The 27,330-nt window shown below is 34.6% G+C and overlaps 2 protein-coding genes across 2 annotated transcripts in view; one reads left to right on the forward strand and one right to left on the reverse strand.

Moving 5' to 3' along the window:
* The window catches only part of LOC140435182 (ubiquitin-protein ligase E3B), a 108,009-nt gene that overhangs the window by 67,923 nt on the left and 12,756 nt on the right, over window positions 1-27,330 (reverse strand). The gene's annotated exons all lie outside the window — the stretch shown is intronic.
* LOC140435183 (uncharacterized) lies at window positions 1,240-26,769 on the forward strand. Its single transcript, XM_072523957.1, has 2 exons — window positions 1,240-2,052; window positions 25,426-26,769. Exon 2 carries the CDS (start codon window positions 25,594-25,596, stop codon window positions 26,644-26,646), a length of 1,053 nt encoding a protein of 350 aa, XP_072380058.1. The 5' UTR covers window positions 1,240-2,052; window positions 25,426-25,593; the 3' UTR covers window positions 26,647-26,769.

The raw sequence follows: 27,330 nt of genomic DNA on the forward strand, positions 1-27,330 counted from the left end.
ACAAAGAAAAATACTCAGGACTACCACGACGAAATTGATGGACCGACCTTCGAAGATTGGTTCGAAAATAACAACGCTAAATTTGCCAGAAAAAACTGTTGTGGTAATGGACAATGCCTCCTATCACAGCAGAAAGTCAGAATAAATTCCCAACAGTTCAACACTAAAAAAAGATATTCAAGAATGGCTTCTGTCACCCTATCACTGTGAACTCAATCCCATCGAAATGGTTTGGAGTGAAGTGAAACGGTATATAGCTGGACGCCTTGCGAAATTTAAAAAAGCTGAAATGCGAAATTTAATTACAGCACCGTAGCAGGTCATTACGCCAGAGAAATGGAAAAACTACGTAAACCAAGTAATAGCAACAAAAAAAAAAATGTGGGAAATTGACAATTTGTTGGATGATATCGAACCAATTATTATAAATATAAATAACGGAGATAGTGATGGCAGTGACGATAATAATGATGATGATGATAGTGAAGCAGAAACTAAATGTGACAGCGATTGACAGAAAAAGGAACTAAATATAATGGTGTACACTGACGATTACTTACATACGAAATTAAATACAATGACTTCTTTTATTTTCAACTTATTTATTAGTTTTATTTTCAGATATTTCTACGTTTTGTTAATGCCAACATATACAGTGCGGTTTTTAAAATTCCTTCCCCCCTTAACTTTTGAACGGAACAATACATAAATAAAATGTTTCTTTATATTTTAGTTTTATTTTATTCGATTTTATTTAAATCTATAAACAAATGGTTTGTATTGCTAGCACATACTGTAGAATTAAAAACAAACTGCTTTTGTGACATAAACAAAAGGCACTTCTTAATTTGTATTTTATTTTAATTTAACCCAAATATGTTGTAGCAAATATTATTTATGTTTGAGAACCACTGATAGAAGGAAGACTGGCTGCGTCGTTAGTGGGCATTCGTATTTAAGCTACCCTCAACACAAAAATGGATTAGGCTAAGTAGTAGGAAGTGACGTTTATTTTAATACAAGTTTGCAAAGAAGTATGGCATCGATGTTGTGCATTTACCCTGTACAGACTAGTCACTTTGAGACAATCTATAGTATGATGTAAAATTATACCAATATAAAATATTATGTATATATTTTCTGTCATAATACTTAAAAATATAGCAACAAGTTATATTATCAGCAATTTGTTACTTAAAAACTAGTGTTTGTAAAAGGTTTTTTTCTTAAAAAAAGTGTATTGTATATTGGTGTGCTCAATAAATCTGTGTTGTTTTATGGTTTAAACTGGCAAAAAATTTCCAATTTTTTGACAAGTTAAAATTGAAATTGTATAAGTAAATTGAGATAATGTAAAAAATATAAAAACGGCAAAAAAAAGATAAAAAATAAAGGAATCAGTAATTGAAAAAGAGCATAAAGATTATCAGTTACTATTGTTCAAGACAAACATTGCTAAAGGAACAGGAAATGCTTAAGAATGCCAAAATAGGGTTGTGTTTAATAAAAAGTAAAGAAAATATAATGATTACTAATTTTAATTTATTCTTAAAAATTATTTATAACAAATTGTTCCTAATACTTGTCAACAAGGTGACAATGTGAACAATGTCAGTCTCATGAAAGTTTATTTTCATTATGCCTTGTATATTTTTTAGATCAATGTTACAATATTCTATTTTACTGTTAAAACACTTTTCAAAAAACCAAAAAGAACATTGCGCATTCTCCTGGTAACACCTTTCGTCATTTTTATCGAGTCGAGACAAACATTTCTTACACAAACATTGTGGAAGGTCAACATACTGAGATGTAAAAATGCGATAAAAATTTATTTTTATACATCAAATGGCGCGAAATGAAAATAAAAGTTTGGCGGTTTTCAACTGAATGAATGGTTTTAAAAGAAATTATGAAGGCAGTCTGGTCTGGCGATGATATTATTAAATAACTCGTGTTAAGTTAGGAATCGTGTTGAGTTAGGAATATTGTTTAGTTAGGTGATTTGTGATAGTTGATAGTCCAAGTATGGGATCACTATTATAGCAAAAGGTATAGTTTAAATATTGTAACAGAAAATTCTACATACATTGACTGCACGTGGGTTAATAGAAGGTGATTTAATTTTTTTAAATAAACTCCCAATACGATTTTTATACTCTGTTCACTGAATTAACCCTAGATTGCCACCGTTACCCGGTAGTCGCTTGTTGCCAGGCATACGTAAATTTTACGTGTAATGGTTAAAAATGGAAAACAGTTTGTTTTAAGATTGATTAAAAAAACACGCTAATCTTTATAATAAAAAAGACACCTAAAAAAATAAACAAAGACTTCTTGCTTGATGTGGAAAATTCTTCACAGTTTTTCAACACTGTGGAAGTTTCACAGTTTTCAACACTCAAACATATCTTAGTTTGATGCTCACCAGCAAATGTGCTTTTTGCATATGAGGCATTTTACTTTTCATTCTTTTCTTATAATATGGACAGAGATAACAGTATTTTCTAGATGCTTCCGCAGCCTCTTCTGAGGTGGATGGCTGCTCTGTTTTTCCTCCGGATACATCAGTAATGGTTGTTCTCAACTGACGGCAGAGTTGGAATCGCCAGTCTCTGCTTCTGTCATTGCTGTGTTAAGTTCTTACTTAGTTGTAACATAAATTCAAATCTACGTAAAGGCTTGTCATTTTTATTAGCTCGGTAAAAATTATGTACATAAATTACATATTCATTAATGCATACAATGTTAACCCTGAACTGGTGAGGTGGTGCCATAGACGACCCCACCTCTACCAAATATTGGTGATATCTCAAGGTTACGGTTATCTATCGCCAGACTCGTTTAGGAATGCCTCGTTCAAGGTTCAAGCAGTTTTATGAGAGCTGTTGCGAGAAGAGCGTCGTGTGAATTATTATTTTACTTTTATTTCGTGTTAAATATTTGCTGGGGTACGTGAAGGCACCACATCACCGTAAGTGTAATTTTTTATTATGTAGATAATTATGTAATTACTGTTTTTTGTAGAAAAATGGCTAGTGAGTCATCAAAAAAAGTATCCTACAACGATCCCAACTTTGAGGAGACTGTTATGAAGTGGTTTAGCGATTTAGATAGCGATACAGAAGAGGAAACAAATAATGTAGCAGAATTATACGATTCTAATTCCGACACAGAGCAAAGCGAAGGTATCAATGATGAGGATATAACGGTAATGGAACAGTCTTATTCTAAGAGTAGTGAAGAATAACAAGCAACTAATGAAAGAAGAACGTTTTATTAGAGGAACAGATACAAATGGGCAAGAGAACCTGCTCAGAGAACTCATACAAAAACTCCTGTTGCCAATCTTGTCAGGCAACTTGCTAGTCTCAAAGGTAGTGCGAGGGCTTTAGAAAATCCAACATCACTAACTCTTTGGCAGTGTATCTTTACAGACGATGTTCTCTTTAAAATAATGAGGAGGACAAATGAAAAACTGGCATAGTCTTTACGCCACAGACGGAACTGGGAGGGACATTCTTCGGTGTACAATTGCACAAAAAAGAGAGGAGACAGCAGCAATATCATGGATTTTCAGTAGAATTGTTGAAAACTCTAAAGAAAACTACTGCTTGAATGATTTGGCTTATATTGACGAAATACTTATTGGCTTTCGAGGTAGATGTAGATTTAAAGTATATATGCACAATAAGCCTAATAAATATGGCACACAAGTATGGCCTTTTGTGACGCTCGTACATAATATCTATTCAACGCGTATATTTATTCGGGAAGAGGTAGTGATGGTAAAGAACTATCAATAGATGAAAAGCAATTATCAGTTCTAACTCAAGCTGTTTTGCAGTTATGTAAACCGATCTATGGTTCTAATCGAAATATAACTACAGATAACTGGTTCAGCTCCATTCAAGTTGTTGATAAAAATTATTAGAGAAAAAGTTAACTTACGTTGGAATGCTAAAAAAAGAATAAAAGGGAGATACCTATTGAATTCCTGCCGTCAAAAAATAGAGCTGAAAACTCATCCTTATATGGATTTACATCTAATAAAATACTTTTGTCTTATGTTCCAAAAAAGAATAAGGCAATTATAATGATTTCTTCCATGCATAGAAACAAGGCTACTGATGCTGACACTGGAAAAGAAGAAATAATTTCCTTTTATAACTCCACTAAAGATGAGGTTGATAGTCTGGACCAAAAATGTGCTACTTTTTCGACAAGCAGGCGAACTCGAAGGTGGCTGATGGCGATTTTTTTGCATCTCCTGAACATTTCTTCGGTGAATTCATATGTTTTATATACATGCACAAAAAATAGTGAAAACAAATCTAGATTTCAGTTTATCAAAGATCTTACATTTTCACTCGTAAAACCTCAACTTTTTAGAAGAATCGAGAACACACGGGTGTCACGAGAACTCCGAATTTCCATAGGAAAAATCTTTCAAATTCCGTTACCCATTGCTATGGATGAAAACATTTTAAACAAAAGAAAACGCTGTGAAAAGTGTCCCCAAAGACAATAAAACTATATTCTCTTGTAAATTTTGTAATACACCAATATGTGCGGAATGTACAGAAAAAATATGCAAGGATTGTTGAGAACAATAAATTTGGTCCAATAAATCAACTGTCGTTTCTTAATAAATATTATTTTTTAGAATTGTTTTTAACTTTTTTTATAAGAATATACATTTATTTTTTAATTTTTGAAGTTTAACTGTTAAAATTTTCAACAAATTTGTTTTAGTTACTAATAAAGTATATGTTTGTCAAAATAGAAGGTTTTATTCAGAATGGGTTAAATAATCATGTAATAACCAAGTTAGCTCTTTAAAATGTAATATTTTTGTATTTGTAGTTTAAAGTAATATGTAAATACACAATATGTAATCAATTATTTAATTTATTAAAAAATAATCCAATAAAGATTATTTTAAAAATGGGGTCCGCTAAGGCACCACGTCACCAAGTACGCAACATATTATGCACCTCACCAGTTAAGGGTTAAGCATGTTATAAATGAAGCATAGCGGCCATCTTCTAGTTTTTCTGTTGTAACGCATATTATGGCACATCTGATCAATATGCATAACTTACTTAAGCATATGTTTAATTTACCATGATAATAATATGAATAAAAAAATAATAATTATATTAATAAATATTAAATATATTTACAAAACGAACATTTTTATTCTCGAGAGAGAAAGAGGGAGAAAATATATCTTCTATCTCTCTCTTACCTATATCTTACATATGTAATGATTTTGCCGATTCACTCCCATACAAATTTCTAACGTCGAACGCGCGTATAGAAGCATAACTTCAAAAACGAAATAAGTCCCACCCAAACAACCTTTTTCTGAACCTTAAAATTTGAATTACTAAATTTTTAGGTAACTGAACTAAGCCTCAGTTTTATTAATAGCGTCTTGGCGCCATTTTGTAAGATACTTTTAAATGGGACAAAAATTGGACAGCAAGGGCTGTACAGATAGATAGATAGATAGTTTATTTATTTATTGTATTACAAAAATGGAAAGGTTATTACGAATCATAGAAGTTCCAGGAAGAATATTTATTGGCAAAAGACTTTGGCCAAATGTATATATCTACCGAATTAATATAAAATAATAATATTAATAAATATTAAATATATTTACAAAAGGAACACTTTTATTCTCAAGAGAGAAAATATATCCTCTGTCTCTCTCTTACCTATATCTTACATATGTAATGGTTTTGCCAATTCACTCCCGTACAAATTTCCAACGTCGAATGCGCGTATAGAAGTATAACTTCAAAAAATCCTTACTTTTACCAGTTATACGCATTCTACGCTTATTGCCAGGGCTACGTCAAATGAACGTACAAACAAATTTTAAATTTATCACCACTCGACTGGTACGACACGCACTCCGTTACGGATCTAAACATACTGACAGGATAGCTAGCTAGCTTTGAGCTTAATCAAACAGGCGGCAGAAGTTTTACGCGTTAAATTTGAAATTGTATACGTCAAATTTACGTACACTTTCAAGCCAGGGTGAAGTCCCAATTTTCTAGCAAATTTAGTAATTACTTGTTTGCTATCCAGCCCGGACTGGCCCCCTTTGTTAACATCTATCCATAAAAAATTGTACGTTAACATATTAATTGAATACATATATGGTGTTTTTGCAAATTATTACTCGTATCAGATACCAGATAATGAAGACCAGCGCAGCCTGATGTTCAGCATTTGCCTTTCCATGGCTCTTTGGGTCTTTCCTATTTTTTCCATGTTTTCCTTTGTAAACGTCCAAGTTTGAGAACCGTAGGCGAGAACAGGAAGTATACATTGGTTAAACACTCTTGTTTTTAAATATTGGGGGTATTTTCTATTTTTTAGTATATAGAAAAGTTTTCCGAAGGATACCCAAGCCAACCGTATCCTTCTCTTTATTTCTCCGGTCTGATTTTCTTTATTTAATTTAACTAGTTGTCCCAAATATACATATTCTTTTACTTGTTCTATAGTTGTTTGTGCAATTATTCTTCCCTTTTATCTCTTATTAATACAATGTCGTCTGCCTATCTCAAGTGATTCAATGTTTGGGAAAGTATGTACTATTTCTTTCTTATTTTTACATTTAATATTTTTCTGTTACGGTACTGTAATGTGATCGAATTCAATGCTGTATTCTAACGACTATGGTAAAATATATTGCTTCCTGTTATTTCGTAAAATTGCTAAACTGGCTGTCTCATTTATTATGTTTTAAGTACGGAGAATTTGACTTCCTTTGTTATTTTTGTGTCGCCAATACACACAAGTGTAAGGTTTTGTATTACGGTCACAATTAGCTTAAATTATCGCATTCAAAATCACAATACAATAGGGTGATTTATTGATGTACCCTCTTCCACCCAACGGCCAGAAGGTTCTTTTCTGACCTGCAATCTCAAGACACACTTCATCCCAAGACAGCGAACGAAACACACCAAGTTTTTTGGCTCTCGTGCCATAGAGCCGCGTCGGCGGGCGTCCCGACGTACCAACGAGATTTCCTTGGCTAAGAATACGACTCGAATATTTCAAAGGGTAAGTCTATATTCTTTGTACAAACAGCAATAATGAGTATGGCTAGTTAATTTCGTAATTTACTGACAGTTGTATTTGCTATTTTCGCTAATTTATTTGCAAACAAAATATTGCATTTTTACTTTATAATTATTTATCTAATATCATTTAACCAGCGACCTCTTAAGTTTTATAGAAAACATTCAAGTATTGGCCATTTATGTTAATACCCCGTTTTTCTCATTGTAATTTCCTCATAACGTCTTCCAAAGCTCGATTTAATAGTTTGGGCGATATAGTGTGATACGTGATACTGATTACAAATTATCTTAAAAAAAATATTGAAGGAGAGTACAACATAGAAAATCAACAAAATCTACAACGTTAACTACACAGTGAAGACCCAACAAGAGAAGAAGTGTCAAATGCGATCGGATTGTCGAGCCACTTATGATAATGATAATGTAAAAAAATATTTTATTTTTATATCAGCGCCCTCAAAATTTGGCACCGCGGGCAAATGGCAACAAAAAACCTAAACTGGAACAAAAAAAGGTGCTTCTGAAATTTGTATAAAAAAAATTATTTCAATATTTCGCCGAAAAACCAGATTGTCCAAAAATTTCGCCGGGTCCCTTCAGATTTGTTTAAAGGGGACATTTTTGAACAAGAATCTGTAAAGAAACCAAATCAGAAACATTTTTCTTACGGGAGCGACCTCACAACCTGGACTATAACCGAACAAATTTTAAATGCATAGCCCTTCCTAATGACGATTTTTTTTAAATATCGTAGTTAATAAAAAAGCTTACTTACATTAGCGAGTTTTGTACACCAGGTCGATCCCACTAGAGTTTTGGGATGCTAAATGATCGATAACTTTCTCGTTGAAGTCTTTGATGTTTTTTATTAAGTGTTTTTCTACGCTTAGCATGGCCCAAGCACACATTCGTTCTTGACTCATCGCGTTTCTGAAAAACGTTCTTATTCTTTGTGATGTTGAAAAATAACGACCGGTTTCGATGGTCGTCATAGGAATGGTACACAAAATGTTCAACAGTTTGACGCTTTCGGAAAAAGTATCACACAAATTTTGATTAATAAAAAACTGTAGATACGCAGTTGCACCTTCACAGTTGGTAAAATCTTGTCTGCTATACATAACTTCCAACTCCGTTTTAAGTTTTACATAATTTATAACAGGATATTCCGTTTTCACTAACTTAAAAATATTTTCAGGAAAATTTTCTCTATAGTTCATAAATTTATCGTAGTAAAATAATTGGGATATTATTAAATAATTACTGCGTCCAAATCTGTGTTCCATTTCGCAAATAATTATGTTACAAACTTCAAGTGATATTCGGCGTGTTGAATCTTCGATTTTTCTTCGTTTTGAGGAGTGCTCGGTCACTTCTCCCGGCTTAAAATTAAAACTGGTCATGATATTACATTTGATTGCCTGTATTTTACTCCTAAAATCCATCATACATCTATCTAATGTTACGATGTCGATGTCGCGTTTTTGCAATAGATCAAATAAAACATCACAATGTGCCATTACTGCACGAAAAAAATTTAACCAATACAAAAAATTCTCATCCTCTAAGTAATTCCTCAAACTTATAGCTTGATTTATGGAACTGTAGTCTGTTTCACTGTCGATAATTTTTGCTATGCATTCTATTAATTCGTTTTTGTAAGTAGAAACGGTCTCTAGGACTTTGGTGTTAAAATCCCAGCATGTTGGTGCTCCTTGTACTAATCGGATTTTTATAATTTCATCTAAAATAGTCGTTCTTTCTGGCGATTTTCCGAAAAATGAAGAAAAGCTGTATAAATTGGCGAAAAATACTTTGATTGTTTTATCCTGACTTGCTGCTTTTTGCAATATTAAATGTAGTTGATGAGCGTAAGAATGTATAAAATGCGCAGAAGGGTAACATTGTTTAATTTTGGCGTGAACACCGCCCATTCCGCCGCTCGTAACAGATGCAGCATCATAACTCTGACCTACTAATTTTTCTCGATGCTTATTAATAATCACGTCTTCTAATTCTTGTAAAATCAGTTCTGATCGATCTTGCGGAGCAGTTCCGCCAGACTCAATACATTTCCAAAATCGCTCACATATAACACCGTCTTTGATGTATCGAAAAATAATTGCTGTCATATTGTTACTACCAATTATTGTATCTGCTTGTATGGCAACGAACTCAGCCTGAAGAATTTCAGACCTAATTTCTTCATGAACAACAGTCAATATCGAATTCAAAAGTTCATTTTTAATAACATTTGAAGAATCTTTAAAAATTGTGCTATCTTTAAAATTTTCTTTAAATATTACATCTAGTTCAGATACAAAATTTACTAAACCTTGAACTATTCCCTGACTGTCTGAAATTTCCGTAATATTCTTATCACTCCTAATTAGGGCAAGTTCAAAGGCACCACAAAATAACATACAGTTTATTATTTTATTTAAAACAAATCTGTTTTTTGAAACGTTTTCATTGTATGTGTTGAATCCTTGATTGTACTCACTATCCGATAGCAATTTGATGACAACTGAGCCCAACATTGCTAAACTAAAACAACTATTTATGTGATCTGACAAAATCGAATGCTTCTGCGTTTTTATTTTTAAATGTTTCAAGTCAGTTACGCCAGTTTTGCTCCATAAATAATCATCACCGAATAGCAGACAAGGAAAACAAAAAAATGCATTTCGTTCTTCACACCCACAAATCCATTCAGTTATATCGTACATCGAGTTACTAAAATACCGATTCACTTCTCTATTTTTGTCCAACGAAGTTTGTTTAATTGCCATAGTTGGTTTTGGACGTCCTCCCGTTTTAAAATTCAAAAGCTCCTCGTATGTCAATTTTCCGGCGTTTTTTAGAAATATAATATTTTGCACTACACTCATTTTTAATCAATACACACAAGGACACAATACACAACAAATACAGAACGTGATAATAAAGAACGTACACTATAAAACACAACAATAGCGCCGTCTAATAAGATCTAACTATTTAGAACTTCTTTTCAAATAAATTCGACTTGGGTTGATGCCCCTATTTCAGGATAGCAGGGAATTCTTGTTCGTTCCTTTCAATGAAAAATATCGCATAAGCTGATCTTTGTCTACACGCGTTATTGGGTTGTCGTTCTCTCTCACCCATGGGGTCAATTCCGTGTGCGACCCAACCAATTCCAACAAGTTTCGTGGGCGAGGCTGTTACCAACGATATAGACGCTCAGTGTTTATACGCGGCGCTAACACAAACAGCGGCGTAACATATTAGCTGCGGATCTCTACAATAATTTCAAAAATAAAACAAATAAAAAAAACTAAAATTACACAAAATATGTTTTATTTAAATATTGTGTTTACACAAATATTTTTTATTTAAATTGCATTGCATTTTTACTCTTGTAAAACCTATCTGCTACTTATTTAATTCCTCATTGAGTACCGGCATCTTTCCTGATCTCTGGAAGACTAGCTATTTAACACCAATTTTCAAATCTGGTAATAAAAATGATGTTGAAAATTATCGAGCGGTTTGTAACCAATCTGTATTACCCAAACTTTTTGAGTGTCTTGTAAATAACTTTTTGACATGGAATTGTAAAGATTTAATTGATGTTGGACAACATGGCTTTTCTAAAGGTAAGTCTACATGCACGAACTTAATATTGTATACGAATTTTATAGCTAATTCAGTGGAACAGAAGGGTCAGGTTGACGCTATCTACACAGACTTCTCAAAAGCCTTCGATAGAGTTAACCATGATCTGCTTATTGCTAAATTAAATGGCTATGGATTTGGAGGTAAAATAATTGAGTGGATAGGTAGTTATATATCTGGTAGATGTCAGTATGTTATAGTTTATTTTTATGAACGAGAGAGTAATTAGCATAATTTTAACTGGTAGCTCCGACCACTCCATGGGCGTGCTCAAGATTAATTGAAAAATTACTTTGAATAATTGTAAAAAATAAATGAATTATTTCAGTGTTATAAAGTGTTATGTGTATGTAAACAAAAGTGACCTCTTTTATCACACACTATATTAGAACTGACTGGCCTACATTAAAAAGGGTTTTAAAAAATCCACATTTTTTTTTAATTTTTAAAAATTACAAAAGAGAAAAAGAGTTTTTAAAACCGTCTAAGGTATGTTAAATAGATGAATAAAAATATTAATATAAAACTTACAGCTACTTGTTACAAATCCAAATCAGATTCAGAAGATGAACTTTCAGAACCAAGATTTATAATAACTGGCTCGATCATTTTATCAGTAATATTGTCCAGCTTCCACATTTTTTCCTCTTCTTTAATAGTGTGATTTACTGCCTTTTCCCAGTTTTCAGGTTTTACATTATTTACGGCCTCCAAAAACAACTGTTTAACATCATGAATTTTAAAAGTGGTATTTTTTCTTGAAACTTCACTCTTTATCTGTGCCCATACCAGTTCAATCGGGTTTAATTCACAATGATATGGTGGGGATCTAAGTACTGTCATTCCACGATTTTTGGCAATTTCATCAATTTCGTATTTTTTAAATTTTTCTTTATGAAGGGCACACAACGAATAAAATTCCTTTCTTATAGGTCCGGGATGGTACGTAATATTTTTTGAACTCAGCCAATTCTGCAAGTCTTTTTTTAACCACTTGGTTGTGGGCAGTCCTTCTATAAGTCTGGAGTGATAACTTGCATTATCCATTACTATTACACAGTTCTTAGGAAGAAGATCTATCATTTGTTCGAACCATTCTTGAAAGAAATCAGCGTTCATGTCTTCATGGTAGTCACCGGTACGAGTTGATTCAAAAGTTAATAAACCACCTTCAACAAAACCGTCTGAACTGCCAATGTGTACTATTATCAGCCTGCGTCCCTTTCCTGATGGTGGGTTTAAACCAGTAGATAAGTTATTTACAAAAGCGTTTCTTTGACTTGTAACAGTTTCATCCTGCCAAAATTTATTTGGTGTATGACCCTCGTTGATCCATGTTTCATCAAGATAAAATATTTTTCTTTTTTGGTTTCTCATTTCCTTTATGGTTCTTAGAAAATGTCTTCTCCATATGACAATATCGCTTCTTTCTAATAAAATAGACTTTCTGGGATTCTTTTTCCAGCGGAAGCCTATTTCTTTTAAAAGTTTCCATAACGTACTTCGACTCATTTCTGGGTAATCCTTATCATCTCGAACTGAGACAAGAACTTTATCCAATGTTGGAAATTCTTGTCTAAAGAAGAATTCATGCACTTTCCGTCGAAGTCCTTCTTTAAAATGATATTCTATTCGAAATTTTGGTTTCCCTGGAGCATTACGTGGCATTTGAAAACTACCACATTTCTCTTCTTTAATAACTCTGTAAATCGTAGATTTCCCAACACCAAGTGTACTGCTAACTAACTCAACGGTCTCATCAACACTTTCACATAAACGTTTGTCTGTAAATGATTTAAAACAATTAAATATTAATGTTTTTTCATTAACTGTTAAAGGACCAATTTTTCGGCGTTTACACGGCACTTCCAAATTTTCCATAACACTAGTATACACAATAAACTGCACCTTGCAACTGAAGTACCTACTTTTAGTGAACTGTTAAGAATTTTGAATACGCCACTTGGACCTTCCTACAAAATGGAAAAACCCACTATCACATTTTCTGTGGAATAAGTTTAGAAGGTAATTATCTAGTCAATTACTGTCGTAGATTCCTGGAATTAAAGAATTAAATGTTTGATTGTTGAAACCCTTACTTCGTGGAATGCACTCATTTCAGATAAAATAAAACGTTTTATTTTATCTAAAGAATTAAACTTTATTTTGCAAATAGGTAGGTACTTATTAAACTTTTATTGGTTATATATAACCAATAAAATAAACATCTTACATTTCTTGCAAATTCATTAGTACCTGTTAACCTCCATCACTCCGACACTGGCAACCTTATTTAGGGATTAGTAATCCTCACAACTATTGTATTCTATTCTGCTCCAACCTTTATACCTGGTGGTCATAGTCAATTTAAAATTGTTTTCCTATATACTTCTGTAAACTTGTTGACAAATATCTGTTTTTCATTGAGTCACCCGTATCAACAGTTTAGGGATTTGCATACATAATTTATTGTTTTATTACTCTCTCATACATAAAAATACACTATAAATATGGAAATTGTTTATCTCAACGAGTATCTGTAACCTCAGGAGTTCCTCAGGGGTCTCATATTGGACCTCTCTTATTTAATATATTTGTTAATGATATATCCTCAGTGATTAAAAATAGTAAATTTCTAATGTTTGCTGATGACCTTAAAATATTTCGAATAGTTAATGACCTAGTTGGTGCCTCTTTGTTACAGAATGACATTAATAGCTTAGCTAGTTGGTGTGAGGTAAACATGCTATACTTAAATATACAAAAATGTTTTAAAATTACTCTTGGAAGAACAAGAGAGTTTGTAAATTATGATTATTGTATAAATAATGTTCCTTTAGAGGCACCTCATAATATTAAAGATTTAGGTATAAATTTTGATTCTAAACTAACTTTTAAACATCACATTAACGAAACTTCAGCTAAAGCTTTAAAAATGTTGGGATTTATTCTTAGAAACTATAATCAGTTTTCAGTACAAACTTTAAAAATGTTATATGGTAGTTTAGGTCGATCAGTTTTGGAGTATGGTTCTCTCATTTGGTCTAATTCATATAACAGTGACATCTACAGTATCGAGAGAGTTCAAAATAAATTCTTGAGGGTATGTGCTTACAAAATTGGTTTTATTAGACATCAATACACATATGATGATATACTGTCAATACTAAATATCTCATCACTACATGATAAAAGATGTCAAGCGGATTTATGTTTTCTTTTTAAAATTATAAATGGATATGTTCAAGATCCACAGTTACTAAGTTTAATAAATTTTAATGTTAATACTAGAAGAACTCGTAACACTGAGATTTTCAACATTCCATTCCACACTACGAATTATGGCCAAAATGAACCCATTACAAGAATTTTACGAACTGCCAATGAGCACAGCAATAGTTTAGAGTTTTTTGGAATATCTACAGCAACATTTAAGAAATCATTTGAGAGATTTTGAGCATTATTTAATAACTTAAGCTACTACTTTAATTGAATTTTGTTTGATTTTAATTTTGGTTTGTTTTTTATTAACGCAGCCTAATATAGGCTTTGTAAAGGTTGACGTCATATTTCTGTAAAAATGGTATATCCGTTAATTAAATAAATAAATAAATATTGTGTTTATATGGGGTTAAGTCACAACTGATTGTAATGAAAATTATATTTTTAAATGGTGTTTGACGTTTCGACTTCCAATCCGCAAAACGTTAAAAAAAAACATTATAGTGGAACCTCGATTAACCGTCACTTCTGTTAACCGTCAGGGTCCATACATAAGTTATATTGACTACATAAGCAAACATTGAGTCATCAATTCATTGTGACATTGTGATAAGCCAAACGAAATTCGCTGAAATGTACAGGGTGTCCCAAATTGGTATGTTTTGCGGGGTATAACGAAAACTAGAGGAGATAGAAAAAAGTAGCTAAAGTTTATTCGTTTACCAAATTCCCATCAGTCAACATGAGCACGTGTTGATATTCGCAGTCTCATTCGTCAAGAGGCTATAAAATATAATTTATTACCGTAAGCGAGACAGATTCTTATGTTACAGATCCCAACTTGCCATTATTTTAAATTCTAATTGTATCGTGTTGATTTTTAAGTTAATATATTGTGTTATATTTATGTTATAGTTATTGTTAAGTTATTTACTGGTCGTGTTATTTTTTAGAGTTTAGTTTAATTGTGATATAATGATTAAATTTCAAGAAATTCTTACACTAACAGTTTCAAAAGTAAATATTTTAAAAAATTATATGATACATAGGTCGTACATCAGCACGACCCTGTTCGGCTTACACGTGGTTCTATTGACGATTGGGAATTTGTAGAATGAATAGGGTTTAAGATGTCATGATTTCTTTTTTCGTTAAAGTAATGACTACCCAATCAATTCATCAATGGCTCCTCACACTAGCGAGATACAGGGCGATCATTGAAAAATGTCGAAAACGACAGGTTTAAATATTAGTATTAACAATAATATAAAGAAAAATTAAAAAAAAAATTATTAGAACTTTTGATAGAAATATGGAAGCGTTCAGTGGCGTACGAAATTTTTTTAGGGGGTCTCTAAAGAAATACAATAATATTCTTTGTTTACATTTCTAATTCTCCTTCATCACAAAAATTAAAAAATCATCCAGTAAGGGATTAATTAGTAATTAGTATTTAGTACAGTATAGTAAAGTAAACTAAATAATTACTAATTTTAAAATATCATTAATAAAATAAATTTTATTGTGTTAATAAATTATATATAAATATTAGATATATTCATTTTATTTGCCTTTAATAGAACAAAATCCAACATTAAATAAGTAAATAAATAATTTACTTTTCATGCGACCTAGTATTAAATTTTAACATTTTAAGTAACAACTGATTGAGGCAAACTGATATTAGTTTAAATCTCAAACCGGCCATCTAACATTTTGTTTTTCCGAACCGCCTTCCAGCCTCGGGTATGCTGTTGTTCGTACACCACCGCCGTCAATGCCTCAGACCTACCTTCTAAAAAAACATCCTTATCAATAGGCTTTTAAGAACATGGTTTAAGAAAACCTCAACGGAGCTGTTTCGAGCCGCAGCGAGCAAGGTCATGATTGCCAATATGATTTCCAACATCCGAAACGGATAGGAACCAGAAGAAGAAGAATCAATAGGCTTACCATAATTATGAAACTCTTAATCGGGACAGTAAATGGTGGATAGGATAAAGTATAAAAAAAACCGATTAAGCTGCTGCCAAAAGTTTTTATTGTTACGATAAATATATACTGGCCTAAATATATGATGACTAATAATATTCTGTTTTGTTGTAGAAATTTGGCGGAGGTTCTAGATTCAAAATTGTGGTGAATTCTCCAACTAGATATTTCTCGATTTTTCGATGCAAGACAAAGCGATCTTTCGATGCTGTTCTAGTATATCAGGATTTCGTATATAAATACAACATTTTTATATGGAGGCCAGTTAATTCGGACGACGCGCTCGCGATAAAATGTTACGTTCGCTTTTTAATAAATTATGTATGTTTAGTGAAAATAAATAAATATCAGTCATTGTGCTTTTTAATGAATTAAGATAAGAACAAGACATTATAAATTAAAGACTTAACAATTAATAAATTCACAACAAATGGTGTCAGAGTGGGATCGAACATAAATTAGACTTATAATAATAATACAAGTGAATACGTAAAATAAATTGTGAAAATGGCTACGATTTATGAGCTCACAGTGACGAATTTAAGAAGACATCTCGAAGACAGAGAATTAGCTTCTACCGGAAAAAAGGCTGAGTTAGTCCAACGACTAAAGAACGCTTTGCTAGAAGAAGGTCTAGATCCAGAGACTTATATATTTGAAGACAAACATGATGCTGTCATCTCGTCGATTTCGAAATTGGAGAACAAAGTATCCGGCGACATCGCTTCTTTAGAAAGCAAAGTTTCTAACGAGATTTCTTCTCTGGAAAGCAAAGTCTCTGCTAACATCTCTTCAGAAATCTCTAAAGTCACTTCTGAGATGTCTGCCCTGGACGATAGAATATCTTCGTTAAAAAACCAAGTTGCTGCCGATAAGTTGGCCTTCGAAGAAAAGATTAAAGAGATGGAAAGGAAGATGGAAGAAACAGGGACAGCAGAGAGAGGTAACAATCCGATTACAGTGGAGATAAAAGAAGACGAGACGAAATTTAAGTTGGAGACACGGCCGAAATTTGAAGGAAGTGGAGGTTCTATTCATGTTAAAGTCCCAACTTTCGACGGAAAATCATCATGGAACAACTACATGAAACAGTTCGAATCAGCCGCAAGAGCAAATGGATGGTCTGAAAAAGAAAAGGCTGTAAACCTGACTATCGCTCTTCGAGGAGATGCCTTAGATGTGCTTCAGACCATAGCCGTAGAGGAGACCGATGATTTCGAACAACTGAAGAAGAGGTTAAATATGCGATATGGCCACGAACATTTGGAGCATGTATATCAGTCGCAGCTTAAAAATCGTAGACAGAAGAAAGATGAGGCTCTTCAAGAATATGAGGTAGATATTGCCAGATTAGTACGATATGCTTATCCAACAGCTCCCGAAGACATGATGGAAAAATTGGCCGTTCAAACGTTTATTGATGGTCTTCGTGATCATGAAATGCAGAGAACACTGCGATTAGCACGTCACAAGACGCTGGTTGATGTCCTATCCGCCGCCCTCGAATATGAGTCAGCTACGCAGGCCTCTGGCGGTTACAGTAAAGTTAGGACTGTAAAAGAGGAAGGAGATGAAGATAAACTTGACCAGCTCTTTAATTTGATGAAAAGCATGACATGCAAGAAAAAGAAGACCATAAAATCAAGAAACTCACCATCAGGAAAACCAGAACGAGTCAACCTTAGGGGGGCAGCTTCGACCCGGAACTCTTCCAAAGACCCTCTTATACTAATAGCTTCTTTGAAATGTCGTGAAGATAGTGTATATGTAGATGGAGACATAAATGGTAAAAAGCATACGTTGTTGGTGGATACCGGAGCGACCAGAACCATTATACGCCCGACAGTTATAAACAGCCGAAAGAAACTGTTACCAACGAGGTTGCGACTTCGGACCGCTACAGGTGAAAATGCCAACATTCATGGAGAAATCCAGGTACAATTGGGGATTGGAGCAGAAAAGTTTGTCCATACTGTTATAGTTGCTGACATCGAAGAGGATGTTATATTAGGAATGGACGTAATGAATATGCATGGATTCCAATTGGATTTTAAGAATAAGGTAATCAAAGTTGGCAACGAGGAAGTATTTCTCCATCCACATAATGACAACACTGTGCAAGCAGCCATTACAGAAGATACAGTCGTGCCTGCGAGAAGCGAAACGATCATAGTAGCGCGACTACAGGGAATTGTAGACGAAGGGAGACCTGTTATGATGGAGCCTTGGAACCACGACGATGAGGTTGGCCGTGGAATCATAATTGGAAAGGAATTGGTGACTTCGGCTAAAGAAATTCCTGTGAGACTTATCAATATCAACGACTACCCAGTGACCATAAAGAAAGAGACAAAAGTAGGAACTTGTGTACCTGTGACATCCATAATTCGTCAGGCGACAACATCTGATAATTCCAACGACAAATTCGACCAAATGGTTGCAGTTGCAGGACAGTCTCTAAACCAGATGGAGAAAAGGAAATTAAGGGAATTTCTTCGGCAGTATCGTGATATTTTCGTACCGAAAGGAGGAAAGACGGGAAGAACTACCGTTGTTAAGCATAAAATTGATACTGGTAATGCTAAGCCAATTCGTCAAACAGCTCGACGATTACCACAGGCGAAAAGAGAGGAAGCTGAAACGATTGTTCAGGAAATGAAGAAAGACGGGGTGATAGAACCTTCTACGAGCCCATGGGTCTCTCCGGTGGTCCTGGTTAAGAAGAAAGACGGAACGACGAGGTTCTGTGTGGATTACCGTTTGCTGAACAACGTTACCAAGAAAGATAGTTATCCTCTGCCTCGGATCGATGACACATTGGACACATTGGCTGGAAGTAAATTGTTTTCCACTTTAGATTTGAAGTCTGGATACTGGCAGGTAGAAATGGACCCAGTAGATAAAGAAAAGACAGCCTTCACCACAGGATCTGGATTGTGGCAATTCAACGTTATGCCATTTGGACTTTGTAATGCTCCTGCGACATTTGAGAGGCTTATGGAAAATGTGTTGAGAGGGTTATCTTGGAAAACATGCCTGGTTTATTTAGATGACATAATCGTCTTGGGGGAGACATTCGAAGATCATTTGAGGAATTTAGAAAACGTTTTTAATCGACTTAAAGCTGCCCAATTGATGCTAAACCCCAAGAAGTGCCAGCTATTTCAAGGTAAAGTCAATTATCTGGGTCATATAGTCAGTAAAGAAGGAGTGGCCGTGGATAAGGGAAAAATCGATTCCATTAAGGAATGGCCAAAACCAACTGACAAACATCAAGTGAGAAGTTTTCTTGGATTATGTACTTACTACCGGAGGTTTATTAAGAAGTTTGCAGATATCGCTAAGCCGTTAACGCGACTTACAGAGGAAGCAAGAGAATACCGCTGGGATATAGACTGCCAAAATGCCTTTGAGACCTTGAAAAAGCATTTAATAACAGCACCAATTTTAGGGTATCCACTGCCAGAAGGAGAGTTCATCTTAGATACAGATGCAAGTAATGTGGGAATTGGAGGAGTGCTGTCTCAGATTCAAGGAGGACAGGAACGAGTCCTCGGATATTTTAGTAAAGTTCTTTCAAAACCTGAGCGGAATTATTGCGTCACGAGAAGAGAACTTCTGGCAGTAGTGAAATCAGTAGAGCACTTCTATCAATACCTCTATGGAAAAAAGTTTCTAATCCGAACCGACCATGCCGCCCTTAAGTGGTTGATGCAGTTTAAGAATCCAGAGGGTCAGATAGCCAGGTGGATCGAACGACTCCAAGAATACGATTTTAAGATTGAGCACCGGGCCGGAGTTAGCCACAGAAACGCTGATTCTCTTTCCAGAAGGCCATGCTCAGCAGAGTGTTCCCACTGCAACAAAACGGAATCCAAGGAAGCAGCAGTGCTAAGAACGACGATTGTCAACGACGACTGGACGCCTACTAAGATCAGGGAAGAACAAGAGAGAGATCCAGTTATACAGAAAATCCGAAAATGGAAAGAGGAAAACCGTCGACCACCTTGGCAGGAAATATCAAACCTATGCTCAGTAGTTAAGACGTATTGGGCCCAGTGGGACTCATTTATCATCGAAGATGGCTTGCTTAAACGAGTCCTGGAAAATGATGACGGTTCAGAGAAGAGAAGACAGTTGGTGATCCCAAAGAGCAGAATAACCGAAGTACTTCGTCAGTTACACGACAGTCCATCGGGAGGGCATTTTGGTGTAAGGAAAACCCTTCAGCGAATTCGGGAACGGTTTTATTGGATGAACAGTTCCGACGATGTAAAAGACTGGTGTAAGAAATGTACTATTTGTGCCACGAGTAACGGGCCTTACCGAAAAAGGAGAGCTCCTATGAGACAATATAATGTTGGAAGCCCGTTTGAAAGAATAGCTTTGGACATCGCTGGGCCATTTCCAGAAAGTGAAAATGGAGGCAAGTACATGCTGGTAGTAATGGATTACTTCAGTAAGTGGGTCGAGATTTACGCACTTCCAGACCAGAAGGCCGCCACCGTTGCAGATAAGTTGATCCAAGAATATATCAGCCGATTTGGAGTGCCTTTGGAGATCCATAGTGACCAAGGCAGGAACTTCGAAAGCGATCTATTCCAAGGAATATGTGATAGACTAGGCATGAAGAAAACAAGAACTACAGCATATCATCCGCAATCTGATGGTATGGTAGAACGGATGAATAGGACAGTTGGCAAATATTTGACAAAGATGGTGTCCGATCATCAGCGAGACTGGGACCAATACCTTCCGTTCTTCACAATGGCCTACAGATCTGCTGTTAACGAATCAACAGGCCAGACACCAGCGAAAGTCCTATTCGGACGCGAAATGCGACTACCTTGTGATCTAGAGTTTGGGTGTCGACCTGGAGAAGATGTAGCAGGTGAAGATTATGTGATCGAATTACGAAGAAGAATGGACGATGTACATGAGTTGGTCCGTTCCCACCTTCAGATCGCTAGCGACCGAATGAAGAAACGGTACGATACACAAGCCGAAAAGGGTTGCTTTAAGAAGAACGACAAAGTATGGCTGTATAATCCCAAGAAGCGAAAAGGTTGTTCTCCCAAATTGCAGCAGTTTTGGGAAGGTCCATACCTCATCATGGAGAAGATCAACGATGTCATCTACCGAATAAGCAAGATTCCGAGGGGAAAGCCGATGATAGTACACCATAACCGGTTGGCATCTTTCGAAGGTGACCACGACGTAGATGAAGAAGTGGAAGTAAACCAAGTCCAAGATGTGTTTAACCTCACGTTTGAGGAATTCATGGGTGCCTATGGAGGTACCGGTAAAGCAAGACATGGTGTTACCACTGAAGAAAAGCAAGATCTACTCGCGCTCCCCGATGACTACTCGCTGGCCCTTACCATCCCGGCCAGTATCAAAGACGCACCAGGGTTGGCATCCGTCTTTCGAAGGAAGTTTGGTCGAGTTGCAGAACTGCAATGCCAGGTGCCAGCTCCCGGTAAAACCTTGAAACTCCAAGATGCATCACGTTACCTTTTCTACCTGGTAACAAAAGACACTGCCCGTGACCAACCTACCTACCGAGATGTATGGGAAGCCTTACTTCAATTGAGAGAGCACGTACTAGAGTCCGACGTGCAAAAGTTAGCCATGCCAAAGTTGGAGTGCCGCCAATTAGATTGGAGGGTTATCCGAAATATGGTGGAGGAGATCTTCAAAGACACCGAAGTCCAGGTGTTAGTCTGTTGCAATCCGCTAAGTACCTTGTGCGGAGAGAAAACCGTCCCTTGTCATTTTTATACAACTGGAAGTTGTAAAAGAGGGTCCAGTTGCCGATACCAGCATACAGTTCCGGTTCCAGTCCCGACAAGGTTCCAGGAGGAACCATCTTTTAAGAGGGGGGCAATGTTACGATAAATATATACTGGCCTAAATATATGATGACTAATAATATTCTGTTTTGTTGTAGAAATTTGGCGGAGGTTCTAGATTCAAAATTGTGGTGAATTCTCCAACTAGATATTTCTCGATTTTTCGATGCAAGACAAAGCGATCTTTCGATGCTGTTCTAGTATATCAGGATTTCGTATATAAATACAACATTTTTATATGGAGGCCAGTTAATTCGGACGACGCGCTCGCGATAAAATGTTACGTTCGCTTTTTAATAAATTATGTATGTTTAGTGAAAATAAATAAATATCAGTCATTGTGCTTTTTAATGAATTAAGATAAGAACAAGACATTATAAATTAAAGACTTAACAATTAATAAATTCACAACATTATTAATAAAATGCCTATTTTTTGTACCATTCATACTTATCGCTTGTATGTACTTTTTTTAATAAAATGTTTTTTTTTTATTTTTTCGTAAAAATCGTTACATGTCATTAAAGTTTAATTTACAGTATAGTAATGCTTGTACGATAGACTCCAACGTACGGCTTCTATCGTCCGACCAAGTATGTTTCATCATCGAGAAGACACGCTCTAAAGGAGCAAAGGTGCCTGGTAGGCACAAAATATATTGCACCATTTTTACCAGGTTGGGTGTTTCGATGTGTTGTTCATGAAAATGTTTACACAGTAGAACCCATTTGTCAACATAATCAATTTGTATCGTCGTGGAATTCCATTGATCATTCTTTGATGCTATAAAAACTTTCTTAATTGACAGCTCGTCAAAAAGGTTGTCAGTATTAATATTTTGTCGATCGTCTGAACCGTGTATTTTGTTTTCAGCAGATCCTTCGATTTCGTCCCATTTCAATACGTGATTCAGTCCAATCCATTCGAAAATGTCTCCTCCGAAACTGTCTTCCCACAATTCAATGTATGAAATGCATCGTTGGTAAAAATCAGTTACTTCTGTTTCAAATTTATCAATATCTTGACTACTACCAAGATTCTTTGATAATAATTGTTTCGCTCTTTGTGGTACAAAATTGCTGTCCATGCGTTCTTGAAGATTAGATTTTAATCTTCTTAATTCCAAAATAATGTCAGTCGCACTTGCTTCACTTTTTTCCATGAGTAGTACAGTCTTGTTAAAATTGTTTAATTGTCCATGCACAAACCAAAAATATAACTCACCCGTTTCACTTTCAAAAAAAATCTCACATTGCACGTGGACAGTTATCTCGGGAAAGGAAATATGCTTTTAGTTCTTCGAATATATTTAGAATTTTCTCAATTGCCGACAAACGAGAAAGAAATCTGGTACTTCCATGTTGGATTAGGTTTTTATTATACCACATCTACACATTCACAGAATTCCTTCAACTGAGTTACTCGAACTGTGTAGATATGAAAATGTTTATATATTTTGACAACTAGTGCTTCAATTTCGATTGGATTGCATTGTATACAATATGTGCGCCACATCCAATTAGTACAATATCTACACCGAGTTCTTGTTTAAGTCTTCTGTAAACATTATTTTGTCCTTTTCTATGAACACCTCCAAAATTTATTTTACAATTGTCGCCACAAAATGCAGCTACTTTTTTTGTAATGTCATGACGACGTAATGTTAAAATTATATTTTGAGTCAATATTTCCGATGTCTCACCTTGAAAGGACTCAAAATTCAATAGTTTCACATGTACACCTTCTACTGGTAAAAAGTATCTAACAATAATCGGTGCCGATTTTTGAAATCAATTTCGACGTACAATCAGATGTTTTGAAGCTTATATCATGCATTGCCGTGTGATAAGCGAATGTGGCCTCTTTAGCTGCAATAATTAAATTGTTTTGAATGGGATTGTTACGTCCCTCCACACATATTCTTAGTTTTTATTAATAATTTTTATTATTTTATCTTTATATTTAATTCTTTAATTAACGTGTGTCTGTCTTATAATCATGAATTAATACGGACCTGTACAGTCCGCCCCCTAACAGTCTGAAGGGCGCAAAACTACAACGCTACGAGACGACACGCACTTCAATCTTAGTTACAGTCTTGTATAAATCAGCGCGATAAACACTTCAGTATTTTTGTGTAACGTTTTGTATTCGGTTTTAAGAAGATTCTGCCCCATCTGACCTTCCCTCCAGTGCACTGTGGAAGAAGTAGAAGTGTTACATCAACATCACAGGTACCGTAATTTGATTGCATACACACACAGTATTTATATTAATTGATAAATTTACATATAACTTATTTTCATATTAAAATTATACCAGCACCTAAATAAACATTATGAGTGACTGTTTCTCTTATAGAATTTAAAGCTCATTCAGGGATCATTATTTAAAAAAAAAAAAAATTTGATAGAAGAAGTACTTGCAATCGCCGTTACACCAGTCTTGTGTTTTGAACACGTTAAGTAATCTTTAATATTTGCTCGCCCACCGTGTGCAATTGAAAATTCTGAAAAACATTGCTGACATTTCACCCTGCTATTGTCATTACAAAGCTTTTTTATAAAAGGATAATCTTTTTCAAGTTCGCTTGTGAATTTGCAATTTCTTTTCGGCATTTTAAATCAAACACAGCAATTAAATAAAACACAAAGTGTTTTCGTATTTTACCACCGTTCACAAAAAACGGAATGTAATCGCACTGCAAATGATTAGGGTAAACTGAGATCTGTTTTTTTTTTTAATTGATCAATTCTTGATTTTTTTAATGTTTATACTCGTTAACGACTCACTGAAATAATGTGTTTAAGAAATGTGATACGGTGAATTGCTGAATTGGTCATTTTGATGATTTCGAGAACTAAGCACTTCTTCTGTGTGAACTCTATGCAGTTATCATTATTAGAATTGTTTATATAATACGAACGTAAATAATCTTATCTATTATCAGTAAATATGAATCCAGGAAGAAAAAAATCATTCGTGTGAAATCACTTAACAAAATTCAAAATTACGAGAGTTTTGTCAAACCGGGACAAAATGACAAACCGGCCGGGACTCCGGGACCGATGTCTAAAACCGGGACAATCCCGGTTAAACTGGGACGTATAATAAGCCTACTTATCAAGCATGAATTACCGGCCTGACCGCTCTGATTGTAACGCAATCTCTCTCATTCACGCACAATTCTCACGCATTATCACTACGACTGAATTCTTCTCTCTCTCTCTCTCTCTCTCTCTCTCTCTCTCTCTCTCTCTCTCTCTGTTCCTCCCTGTTCATGTTCAATCTCGCTCCATCTCATTCTTCATTATCTTCTTGCTTGCTCCTGGGCACCCTGCCTCTTTTCGGGTCGCCTTTCTTCTTGTTATTTTCTCGCCAACGTTATCTTAACATATCTATGAACTCTTCTCCACGACTATCTAACATGGTTTTGACTATATTTCGTTCACTGATAGCACGGTCGTCGGTGTTTGTTTGCGCATATAAGAGACAATGTGAATGTTGCCAAGTAGTAGTAGAGTGTCATATCTTAAACATATAATTTTTCTATTAAAAAAATGTATTTCATCGATATTATGTTTTAGGTTCAAACGGATATGTACTTACACCAAGGAGATGATTGAAACTAGTTTAAAGATGGACAACGAAGACGAGGATCAAATCAACGATATATTCGAAGCAATTGAATAGGGTAACGAATATCGACTTAAACATTTCATAGATACCTTGGCCGATTTGAACAAAAGTAAAAAATGGCACCTCTTCAGTTTGCTCTAACTTCAGGAAGACCAGAGATGGTTACTATGTTGCTAGAAAATGGAGCAGATGCAAATATTACCGATGTTAATGGAAACACTCTACTTCACTTAGCCCTATTGCAAAATCGCAAAAAAATGGCCGAAATTTTAATTCAAAATTTCAACTGCGACGTCAACGCCAAAAATTACAATGGTCAATCAGTGTTACAATTAATCCAAAGAAATTCACCAAGATTTACCGATTGGTGCAACTTTCAAAAATTATACGAAGAGTCTTTAAACCGTACTTACCAAAAATGTACTTCTACTTCAATACAAGACAGTAATTCTATGGTGACAGAGGACTCTTACGATGATCAAGCAGTAAATTTTTCTGATCGAATTAGGTCATATGCTTCTTCAGGTTTAAAAACGTCATTGCACGGAACTGTATATCAGTTGCAACCTTTAATGTTATTCGTTTACAGAGCTCATAAAAATAATTACGCGTATTTTGATATTGCTACCGAATTGGACATTGCTGAAAAGTTTGATGACGTTGTCATTACATATAAAAGAACTGCAGCAGATAAATTATATACTTGGAGATTTTTACAAGCGAAGCACAAACAAGACGTTAAGAAACAGAAAATCACAGTAAGCGGGTTAACCAATGATGACAAAGGAGAATTTAGTTTGCAGAAATATTTTTTGTCCTTTTGTAAAATCCAATCTAATCCGGCGTTCCAAAATGCTAATTTTGAAGAAGTGGATCTTTGCACCAACACCAGTCTCGATTTTGGTCTGAATAAACGTAAAATTGATGGAACTCTAACAGTTGCAAAACAGAAAATTAACGATGACATCTCTAAATGGAAAAATTATTTTACAGAAGATAAAATTGCACCAGATGAGATGCTATATTTTAAAGAGAATAGAGATATAATAATAAAACATGAATTTAAAACAGATTTACAAGTTAAAGATGAGCTATTAAAATGTATGAAAACGAACCTTTTGGAAAAGGTGTTAGTTTTAAGGTGCTGCAGGGATTTTCCATGTGTCTAGAATTATTTTTTAACGGTAAAAAGGTTAGAAAATAAATCTCACATAAGAGACACAATACGTAGTGTAAATTTGAAATTGGCATCAGCAAAAACAAAAACAGTAGTAGAGGAGCTTTCAAAATGTATAAAAGATGCAGTTGCGGATGATGAAGTATTTGCAGGGAAGAGTACGAAAGAACTTACGTTTGATCAATTAGTCAGTAATTTGAAAACTACCATTCAAAAAATTGAAACGATTTTAAAAGAAGAAGAAAGCAAAATGGAAGAGAATTTAAAAAGAACCTCTACCTTAGGGAGTCGGTTACATCAAGAATGTGACTTGCTTATAAAAGATGAAGAAAATTTAACGAACTTTTTGAAGAAATTACCACACTGTCTGACAATAGGTAATATTTGCACTGAAATTAATAATGCAAGAATAACTAGCACATTTTCAAAAAAAAACTTTAAACATTCTCAAATCAGCACATGCAGATCTAGAAGTGACAAAAATATTAGTACAAGAAAAGTGCCAGAATATGATTACTAACACAGTAGCAATATCATTATTATTAGATGATAAAAAATTTGACAGTAATATCAAAGAATTTATTGAAAAATTTCGTATTATAACGAATTATATAAATGTTGATGAGTTAAATACATTTTTAAGTCAGGAACTGGGAGTAAATTTCCAACTATTAAA

The sequence above is a fragment of the Diabrotica undecimpunctata genome, chromosome 2 (assembly GCF_040954645.1).
Source record: "Diabrotica undecimpunctata isolate CICGRU chromosome 2, icDiaUnde3, whole genome shotgun sequence".
NCBI lineage: Eukaryota > Metazoa > Arthropoda > Insecta > Coleoptera > Chrysomelidae > Diabrotica > Diabrotica undecimpunctata.